At 36.8% G+C, this 10,620-nt stretch overlaps 1 protein-coding gene across 1 annotated transcript; it reads left to right on the forward strand.

Annotated features, from left to right (window-relative positions):
• The first annotated feature begins 1,217 nt into the window (after positions 1-1,217).
• On the forward strand, positions 1,218-9,840 carry LOC131128167 (coiled-coil domain-containing protein 112). The gene is made up of 14 exons (XM_058070772.1): positions 1,218-1,344; positions 1,790-1,902; positions 3,213-3,334; positions 3,416-3,505; positions 3,629-3,704; positions 5,334-5,460; positions 5,561-5,677; positions 5,747-5,884; positions 8,539-8,654; positions 8,721-8,847; positions 8,908-9,057; positions 9,127-9,225; positions 9,295-9,413; positions 9,527-9,840. Exons 1-14 carry the CDS (start codon positions 1,309-1,311, stop codon positions 9,555-9,557), a joined length of 1,461 nt encoding a protein of 486 aa, XP_057926755.1. The 5' UTR covers positions 1,218-1,308; the 3' UTR covers positions 9,558-9,840.
• The last annotated feature ends 780 nt before the right edge of the window (positions 9,841-10,620 follow it).

Here is a 10,620-nt window from a genome sequence, read left to right on the forward strand (position 1 = left end):
GCTATTTAAGTTTAAAGGAAATAACTTGAAGGCTACCATTTAGGTCGCTAGCTCTCCAGTTTGCGAGTTAGCATGTGTCTGACTGATTGATTTTCTTTATTCTTGATTTGTTTATTTATTTTTCATCTTATTTTGTGTAGAAAAATAAAAAGTAAGATATTTGAGAACAGTGGAATGTTTTATCAGAGCTTTTATTGTAGAAAATCGAAACCAAAGCAAAGTTTATTCATTTTTCTGTTTTTAATAAATGCGTTTTTTTTGTTTTTTTGTCTCAAACACGCGGCCAAATGCGGCCCGCGGGACACTAGTTTGAGGCCCCCCGCCTTGATATGAAAATTTAATGTTAGTGCGGCCCGCAGCAAGTTTGATATGGATGCTGTATGGTATCATGTACCCGGAAAAAATTATTACGTTTGATTAATGTTCATGTTAAAGGTTAAATAACTGTTAATAGTTATCCTCGCTATCCGTGTGGAAGTGGTAAGTTTTTGGCTTTTTAAGTTTAAAGGAAATAACTTGAAGGCTACCGTTTAGGTCGCTAGCTCTCTAGTTTGCGAGTTAGCATGTGTCTCAAGACCCTGCAGTTGCGCAATATGTTGTAAATAAAAAAAAGTATAAATGTGACTATAGTCGTGTTTTGTCATGTCTACAGGGCTCTAATAATGATTTGTTCATTTTAATCTGAAAAAAAATAATTTGTCTAGCCACCAACTATATGTGGTTTCTTAAGTTTTTATTATTTGCTGTTTTATTATTATTACTATATTTATTTATTTATTACTGATTGATTGATTTTCTTTATTCTTGATTTGTTTATTTATTTTTCATCTTATTTTGTGTAGAAAAATAAAAAGTAAGATATTTGAGAATAGTGGAATGTTTTATCAGAGCTTTTATTGTAGAAAATCGAAACCAAAGCAAAGTTTATTAATTTTTCTGTTTTTAATAAATGCGTTTTTTTGTTGTTGTTTTTTTTTTTTTGGAAAACCTGATGCGGCCCGATCTCGCCCAGAGATATTTGCTGACATTAAAGGCTTTTTGTATGAATTTTAAGTATATTATTTGATTAATGTAGAGAGTTGGTAAGTCAGACAATATTTATTGTTTTATTTCAATAAAGTTTTTTTTTAATGTATATTTGTATTATCTCCACTATGGATAACATTGGTGCTGTTTCAGAGACCCGTGTTATATTTTTACTTGGACAAAGCGCGCCCTCTGCTGGCCAGTCACAAAAGCACAAACGGGTATTGTTCTCCTAGTCATTTATAAATAAAGTTCGATTTCGATTGAAAGCGCCAGTCCAACATGGCGTCCCTAGCAACCGAACGGCAACATCACACGGTAAGTACCACATCCAAGTTGTTGATATACAATTATTAAAGGATAATATTTGGAGTGTTTTGTAGAGTTTATTAAACTATGCGATACGCAGTAATGTCTGTGTCTCGCCGGCAGTTAATGCGAGCTAATTAAAATAAGCGAGCCTTTTTTGATGTTCTCTTTAGCTTACACTCGACACAAATAGAAATTATTTTGGTTTTTGGTTGTTTTTTTGGCTTTTATGTTATTGTAGACATGTTTCCAATATTCTACTGTGTACTTTAGTTACTTTTGCTTTGATGTTTGTGAGGCTTTATCGTGTTATTAATGTTGTTATTAAGGATTTTAATGATGATGCGTAGTTATAAAGTCTTGGCTAGCTTAAAAACAAACAAAACTGTTGTTTATTATGATAAATATCTATGTTTTCCATGTTGACTAAATAATAATACATGATTGCTTTCAGCAGGGTGACTCAGAGACTCCATCTTTACCTGATAGCCGGGACGGTGTGGATGAAAGACAGTCCAGGAAGAAAGCCATACAGTTCTTTAAGGAAGTCCAAAAGACCCGGATGCTGTAAGTTCAAGACTAACTATACAGGCACTGTCATATAAGCGTAAAAATAAGTTAACCACCCTCAAAATATGCTCTCATATTGACGGCAAGAGACTAACGCATATGCGAAAGTGCAAAAAGAAGTTCTCAATCTTAAATTTGGCGATGCTTTTGTTAGTCTTTGTTGGTATAGTCGTGTTGTACTGAGCAGCCACGACTGCAATAAAGTATTAAAAAAAAAAAAAAAAAACAAATAAGCCAAAGAAAAAGCAAAACACTATTTGGCATTGAGCTATGGAGGTTTCACTGTAGGGCAGGGGTGTCCAAACTTTTTCCTGCAAGGATCACATGATGAAAAATTAATGTTTGTTTTTTGTAATGTTCCATATATTTAAACCTCCTTTTCAAATCTTTGTAAATGTTTTTTTCGTAATATTATTACTTCATTCCTATAATATAATATTTTTTCCCCACCCTAATTTTGAAAAAAAAAAGACAACTTTATTCATTTTTTGTTTGTTTCTATAATATTATGAGTAGTACTCTGAAAATAAATATTTTTTTAATAGTTTAACACTATACTACTTGCTATTCTCTGCCTTTTTTCTCCTTAGTATTTTGACTTTATTAACATTTTTTTCAATTTTCATTCGTTCTTATAATTAAAAACACAAATACTTTTGATTTCAGAAAATTTGAAAATCAGAAAAATTAAATAATTAAAAAAAAATCAAAAAATTGTTACAACTATAATGATAAAAATGGTAATATTAATGATGATTATAATAATGGTGATAATAATAACAATAATAATTGTAATAATAAAGATTATAGCAATAATGATAATAATGATAATAACAATAATAATATTACAATGATAATATTAACAGAATAATATGAACATGATTATATCTTGCAAAAAGGGGTAGGAATTTATAAGCTTTTGCTTCAGCCTACTCCTTAAATATATATACAAATGTAAATAATGGAAAGTTATATTTTAATTGAGGTAAGAAATGCACTGTAATGTTTCATATATTTGCCCAAATAAAATAAAAAAAATTTAAAAACATTTTTTTTAATAATAACACTGTTCCCACATTATTTTGACTTTATTCTTGTAACATTATAATTTTTTCCGCTACCTAATTTTCCACAAATCTGTATTTGATTTGTTGTTTGTTTCTTCCAAAAAGAGCATTTTTTTTATTTTAACTTCATTTTTCCTCATAATATCACAGCTTTTATCATTTTTTTCTGTTTTTGCTTTTTTGCTAAATTATTTTATACTTGATTATATTTATTTGTTTTATGCATTTATTTTGTTCCAGTGTTGACAAGTTGGAAAGAGAGAGGATGCTGAGTATCCAGTGCAGGAAGAACGGATGGACTGATGTAGCGACAGAGCTGGAAAAGTATGAGAAAACGCTAATAGCGCAAAGAAGCGCACAAAGTGGGTCATTGTTTATAATATTAGTTTGCTTATTTACTGTCGTGCACCTTCAATGATGTTTGGTTTTGTTTCTATTTTCAGAAATGCATCTTCAGAAGCAGCTGGTGAAGATTCAAAATGGCGTCAGGGAATTTAAGAAACAGCTGATAGACATGAAACCAACTCCCACGTGTAAGTAACCTCAGTCCTCTGATTGGCTGGCGACCAGGGTGTACCCTGCCTTTCACCCAAAGTCAGCTGGTGTAGGCTCCAGCATTAAATCCCATAATAATAGAGACCTTTCTTTCTTTGCAGTGATTGAAAAGCTGAAGGAAATAATGTCACAGGTGGAAATCTCCATCAGCAATTTAAAGGAAGAACAACGCTCATGGTAAATATTTCACTAAAGCAAAGGGGTGTTCAGAGTGTGGCCCCGGGGGCCTTTTGCAACCCGCATGTCATATATACAGAGTCTCCTCTTCGTGAATGTGATATATTATTTTCATTTCCGCCATGTTTTTCCTGCTTTTGTCTTCCACAAACACACAAGTGATGAGTTAGCTGGCATCCTGTTGCAAGCTAGCAAGCTAACAAGGTGTGGAATGCTTTCGTGTCTTCCCGGTGGAGCTGGAAGAGTTAGCCGAGGGCCAGTCTGGACTTTCCCCGGCGACCCGGACCCAATCACAAACAAAAATAGGAAATGTTATTTTGCTGTAAATATTAGCATAACATCTTAGCATATTGAATTTGGTTTTGTGGGAATAATTTGGACACGCTTGACTTAAACACTTTTAGTCATTTTAGTTCATATCAAAATATTCGCTATTTTTCCCGAGACCCAGAAAAATAATGGTGCAATTTAATTTTGTAGTTTTTAGCAAAAAAATAATACTTTTAAGTGATAATATGTTTTTGTTTACATTTATTTATGCTATGTTCTTTATAGTGTACTACCGGATATTTATTGAATTTTTTTTTTTGCTGGATACATTTATTAATGCGAACGAATTACTATCAAAAAGTCAGTATGGATACAGAGCTAACATTTCTAACTCCGTGCCAATGATCAAAATTACAGAGGAAATCACTAATGCTAACGCTAGGAAATGTGCAATTGCAGTATTCATGGATCTGACAAAATCCTTTGATAAAATAAATCATGACATCATAATAACTAGAAAGGTACGGAATAAGAGTATTAGTTCTGAACTGCGTCAAAAGCTACTTAGCTAACAGGAAACAATAGTAAAGCTAGGAGAATACACATCTGCAAGGTCATATATTACATGCGGAGTTCCCCAGGGGTCAATACTGGAACCAAAACTGTTCAATGATATCTCCAAAGTTACCAAAGACTTAAAGCTAAATTATTTACAAATGATACTACTGCTTTTTAAGAACACCCATGTTCTTCAAAAAGTAATTAATCAATCAATAACTGCTGTTTTGTGATTGGCTACACCACAATATTAGTCAACGTATACGCATATGAAGCACATTTTATGTATTATTGGCTTAAATACGTTTATACTAAAGTACTAATACACTTTAAGGAACTAAAGGATGTACATCAGGGGTGTCAAACTCATGCCATGGAGCGTCGAGACGCCGAGCGCCGGTATCCAAAGCAGGTGAACATCACCTTCAATTTGAGGGAATTAGTTCATTAATTAAATCACCTTATTTGTGTCTTAAATGGACTATTTTCTGTGATTATATCTACTATATTGGGTAAAATGAGTGTAAAAGTGACTATAGGGGTGCTATTCTGGGTCTAGAGGGCTCTAATAATAAAAAATGATGGTCGTAAACAGGTTTTCTATGCTATTAACTATGGAATATAATATTTAATTCATAAATAAGGAATCCTACTTTGCGGGAATTATTTTATCAATAACCAATTAACCATAATAAACATAATAAAACATAATAAAACATAATAAAACATAATAAAATTCATGTCCAAATTATTATTATTTTTTTTAGCATGTGACTGTTTTTGTGCTGTTTTCCGTCGTAGCTTTGGGGAGCTTCTGAAGGAAGAGAGGACATGTGCACAAGAGGTCACCGCTTATGAGAAGAAGATAGAAAACTGGAGCCGTTCCACCAAGTCTGATTCCAAACTCTCTGCTGTTCCAACCGTGAAGGTTTGTATCACACCAACTTCCTTTTTAATCCGGTATTCCCACACAATTGTCATGACAACCAAGCAACTGAGTTATTGTCTCACCAAAAAAAAAAAAAAAGAGCAAATCCTTGGACAGAGATCTCCCTTTAGAGGTCCGAGCTCTGGAAGCCTTCCTTCAGAAGACAGGAGGAGTCTGCGGCGGTTGGGAGGAGTACGATCACCAAGTTTTCCTCAAGGTAGAGACACCATTGTGGGGAACGCCGCCATTGCTATACTGAAGGGTTGAAACGGTTCTTGGTTGGCAGGTTTGGACCAAGCACAGAGGGCAAGCCTCCTTCAGGAAAGAGGCTAAAGTGTTTCTGCCCGGTAAAAGTCAGGAGGACATTGAAGAACACGAGAGGTGGCACCAGGAGGTGATCCATCTGCAGAACAAAAGGAGAGAGGTCGGTGGAGTGGGTTTGTTATGAATTGTGTTTCTCATGACAAGCACACTAATCTCTTAGCTCTTACGACATCACTTCCTGTCCGCCTTTCTTTCAGGTCGGGTGGGGAACACATTTATAGTAACACACACTTATTCCTATATCTTTCATTCATTCATTTTCTACCACTTTTTCCTCACAAGGGTCGCAGTGGGGTGCTGGAGCCTATCCCAGCTGTCTTCTTCGGGGGAGAGGCGGGGTACACCCTTGACTGGTCGCCAACCAGCCAATCACAGGGCACATATAGACAAACAACCATTCACACTCACATTCATATCTATGGACAATTTGGAGTCGCTAATTAACCTAGCATGTTTTTTTTTTTTTTGAATGTCGGAGAAAACCCACACATGCACGGGGAAAACATGCAAACTCCACACAGAGAGGGTGGAATTGAACTCGGGTCTCCTAGCTATGAGGTCTGCACGCGAACCACATGGCCGCCGTATCTTTCATTCATTCATTTTCTACCACTTTTTCCTCACGAGGGTCGCTGGGGGGTGCTGGAGCCTATCCCAGCTGTCTTCTTCGGGCGAGAGCTGGGGTACACCCTGGACTGGTCGCCAGCCAATCACAGAGCACATATAGACAAACAACCATTCACACTCACATTCATACCTGTGGACAATTTGGAGTCGAAAAATTTTGGACTCAGCCGATTTGGCGGAGGTGCTGTCCATGTATGGGTGGTCATCAAAGACAACAACATACTTACTCACGGTGCAACAAAACAAAAAGACATCTGCAGCAAGTGAACGCATCACATGTATCAACTACTACTATTACTGCGTGTCCGATAAACAACAGCTAAGCAGTAGCTTAAACTGTTATTTACAAGTTGCCGCAAGGCATGCTGAGTAGTCCCGACAGTAAAACATTGGATTTTAAAAGTTAATGTCCCTTCCTTGTTTACGTCTCTGACGACCTCCTCACCTTATGGCAAAATGTTGGGAGAGAGAGAGAGGACCACAAGCTACCCAGCATGCCTTGTGGCAGGACTATATGGGGTATATTTATTTCCGTATGACTCAAGTGTGCCACAATAGTAATAATAATAATAATCTGTTGCTGGATACAGCTTCCATGTTAAAAGTTTAAAAAAAAATTGAAACGTCTGGTGGGACAGATTTAGAGGCTTGACGGGCCTCATGTGGCCCACATGCCGCAGTTTGACTATGATGTCATTTTGCTCTTCTTTGCCGAATATTCATTCATTCATTCATTTTCTACCGCTTTTTCCTCACGAGGGTGCTGGAGCCTATCCCAGCTGTCTTCGGGCGAGAGGCGGGGTACACCCTGGACTGGTGGCCAGCCAATCACAGGGCACATATAGACAAACAACCATTCACACTCACATTCATACCTATGGACAATTTGGAGTCGCTAATTAACCTAGCATGTTTTTGGAATGTGGGAGGAAACCGGAGTACCCGGAGAAAACCACGGGGAGAACATGCAAACTCCACACAGAGATGGCCGAGGGTGGAATTGAACCCTGGTCTCCTAGCTGTGAGGTCTGCGCGCTAACCACTAGACCGCCGTACCGCCTTCCTATATCTTAAATGGCCTATTTATGCGCATTATGTCTACTATATTGGCTGCACGGCGGTCGAGTGGTTAGTGGGCAGACCTCATGGTGAGGAGACCCGAGTTCAATTCCACCCTCGGCCATCTCTGTGTGGAGTTTGCAGGTTCTCCCCGTGCATGCGTGGGTTTTCTCCGGGTACTCCGGTTTTCTCCCACATTCCAAAAACATGCTAGGTTAATTAGCGACTCCAAATTGTCCATAGGTATGAATGTGAGTGTGAATGGTTATTTGTCTATATGTGCCCTGTGATTGGCTGGCTGGCCACCAGTCCAGGGTGTACCCCGCCTCTCACCCGAAGACAGCTGGGATAGGCTCCAGCACCCCACGCGACCCTCGTGAGGAAAAAGCTGTAGAAAATGAATGAATGAATATTTGGCAAAGAAGAGCAAAATGACATCATAGTCAAACTGCGGCATGTGGGCCACATGAGGCCCGTCAAGCCTCTAAATCTGTCCCACCAGACGTTTAATTTTTTCTTTTTTTTTTACTTTTAACATGGAAGCTGTATCCAGCAACAGGATATCCAGTACTATTATGGCACGCTTGAGTCGTACAGGAAATAAATGTGATTACACCCATATAGTCCTGCCACAAGGCATGCTGGGTAGCTTGTGGTCCTCTCTCTCTCTCCCAACATTTTGCCGTAAGGTGAGGAGGTCGTCAGAGACGTAAACAAGGAAGGGACATTAACTTTTAAAATCCAATGTTTTGCCGTCCGGACTACCCAGCATGCCTTGCGGCAACTTGTAAATAACAGTTTAAGCTACTGCTTAGCTGTTGTTTATCGGACACGCAGTAATAGTAGTAGTTGATACATGTCATGCGTTAACTTGCTGCAGATGTGTTTTTGTTTTGTTGCACCGTGAGTAAGTATGTTGTTGTTGTTGTATATATAAATAAAATGATTATTTTTTACAGCAATGCATCTCAAAAGACAAAAAAAGCCTACTTATAATTCCAAATGTAAGAAGTTTTTTTTTTGACAAATTGTGGTTTAATTTTCAATTTTTATTTTTGAAATCTGCAGGCCATCCAAAGATGGAAAAGCAGGAAGGAAGTGGAACGTCAAACCAGGATACAGAAGCTGGCAGAAATGGAGGAAGCTGAGCGGAAAAAGAAAAGTTCCAAGTTCCAGCAAAGCAAGTAAGAGAAGTTGAGATTCCTTGTGAGAAAAGTGCTACTATGACAGGAGTTGTTCCTGTTTCCTAGAACCGAGGAGGAGAAGAAGCTGGCTGCTCAGAGACTGGAGGAGTGGAAGGAGGCCAAGAGAAGAAAAGAGGAGCAGGAGGAGGAGAAGATTCGAGCTGAGCGGGTCCAAAAGAACAGAATAGCAAAGGTAGGCCTTGAGCAAACAAACCCCAAAATATCACCAACTTTTAATAAAATTGTTTATTAGGTGGAGCGTCGCCGTCATCTGGAGGCAAAGATGACCTCAGAGACCTCAGCAGAGGAGGAGGACGAGAAGATCAGGAGAGAGGAAAAAGAGAAGGAGGTGGAGAAGAGGAGGAAGGAGGCCACTAAAGGCATCAGACATCTCATTAAACGGGTACACAACAGATTCCATCTTCTATCTTTTCATAACATCGTGTATTTATTTATCTATTTCTAACTGCAGGATCTGGACCGAGTCCAAGCAAAGCGTCAGGAGAAGCTGCAGAAGCAGAAGGAAGAAGAAGAGCGGCAGGAGAGGATTATGATGAAGCTGAAGGAGAAAGTCAGCGAGAGCAAGAAGGTCTCAAAGAAAATGGCCTCATTTGTTTACATTGTATCGTTCATCGTGCAGGTGGACAGCCACATCGGCAGGGATCCATCCAGGTTGGTGAAGCCCACCAAGGGATGGGAGGAGCGACTGAAGAGCGCCGGATCTTCAGGAGGAGGACAAGTTCACCAAATGTTTCACAGGTGTCATATTCCTCAACATGTTGCTTTGTGTTACTTTTGTAACCTCCTAGTGGAGTTTTAGTTCTCATTCTGTCTGAATTTTGTTTATGTGTTTTTTTTTTCTTTTGGTGCAGAGCTGTTCCTAGTTGGAGACAGGGGCTGTGAGGATGTAGATGCTCCTAAATTTGGGAACATTCAAGCTGTCAAAAACTCATTAAAGGTACAATAAAAAGGTGCAAAAGTGACTTTTGAATAATGTTCTAACAATAATGTGTCTCTAGAGCTTGTTTATGGTAATGGTAATGGTTTAATTTCATTTGAACATGCATCAGATTACAATTGAATGCATCCCATAATCAGTTCCCAGTTCCACATGTCCAAAAGGAGTAGGAAGAAGCAAAGCTTATTAAATACTACCCCTCCATCTGGTACTTTTACAATCAGTAACTGTTACATTTGTTCACTTCCTGCTTTCCTAATATAGTTTAATTTTTAATGTTGTATTTTGTGTTTTGCATTTTTTTTGTAATTTTTATTTTTATTTTTATTTTTATTTTTATTTTTATTTTTATTTTTATTTTTATTTTTATTTTTATTTTTATTTTTATTTTTATTTTTATTTTTATTTTTATTTTTATTTTTATTTTTATTTTTATTTTTATTTTATATTCACACTTAACTCTTGTAATATTACCTTTTTATTGTCATGAAATTACTTTTTTTAATTGTGAGAAAAGATTTTAATTAAAAAGGCTTCACTACACATCTTAAAATAAAGTCTGGATCTCTGCTAACTATCTGTAAGTCAGCTAACAGCAAACAGGCTGACCTAGCATAATGTTGCTGTTAATGTTAGTACTGTGGTCATTTTTTATATTTTATTTTTCATTGTTTTATTTTTATTTGTTTATTTATTTATTTATTTATTTATTATTTTTTTTTATTGTTGTCACGTACCAAAGTACTGTAGTGATATGACCATATAATTACATTTTTAGGTAATTGGTTATTTTTAGCTTTATGCATTATTTTAGCTGTTTGAAGAATAATTATATCAGCAAATGCTCACCAAATGTGATAAAAAATGATCATCTCCATGACTTGCTTGCTCCACTTTTGAAAGAGAATCATGCAAACATAGTTGTGGGTTTTCAATTGGAAAAATAGTAAAATATGCAACCTTTAAAGTTTTTTTTATTGTTTTATTTTTTTATTAACTGTTAGTTTC

The sequence above is a fragment of the Doryrhamphus excisus genome, chromosome 4 (genome assembly GCF_030265055.1).
Source record: "Doryrhamphus excisus isolate RoL2022-K1 chromosome 4, RoL_Dexc_1.0, whole genome shotgun sequence".
In the NCBI taxonomy this organism is placed as follows: Eukaryota; Metazoa; Chordata; class Actinopteri; order Syngnathiformes; family Syngnathidae; genus Doryrhamphus; species Doryrhamphus excisus.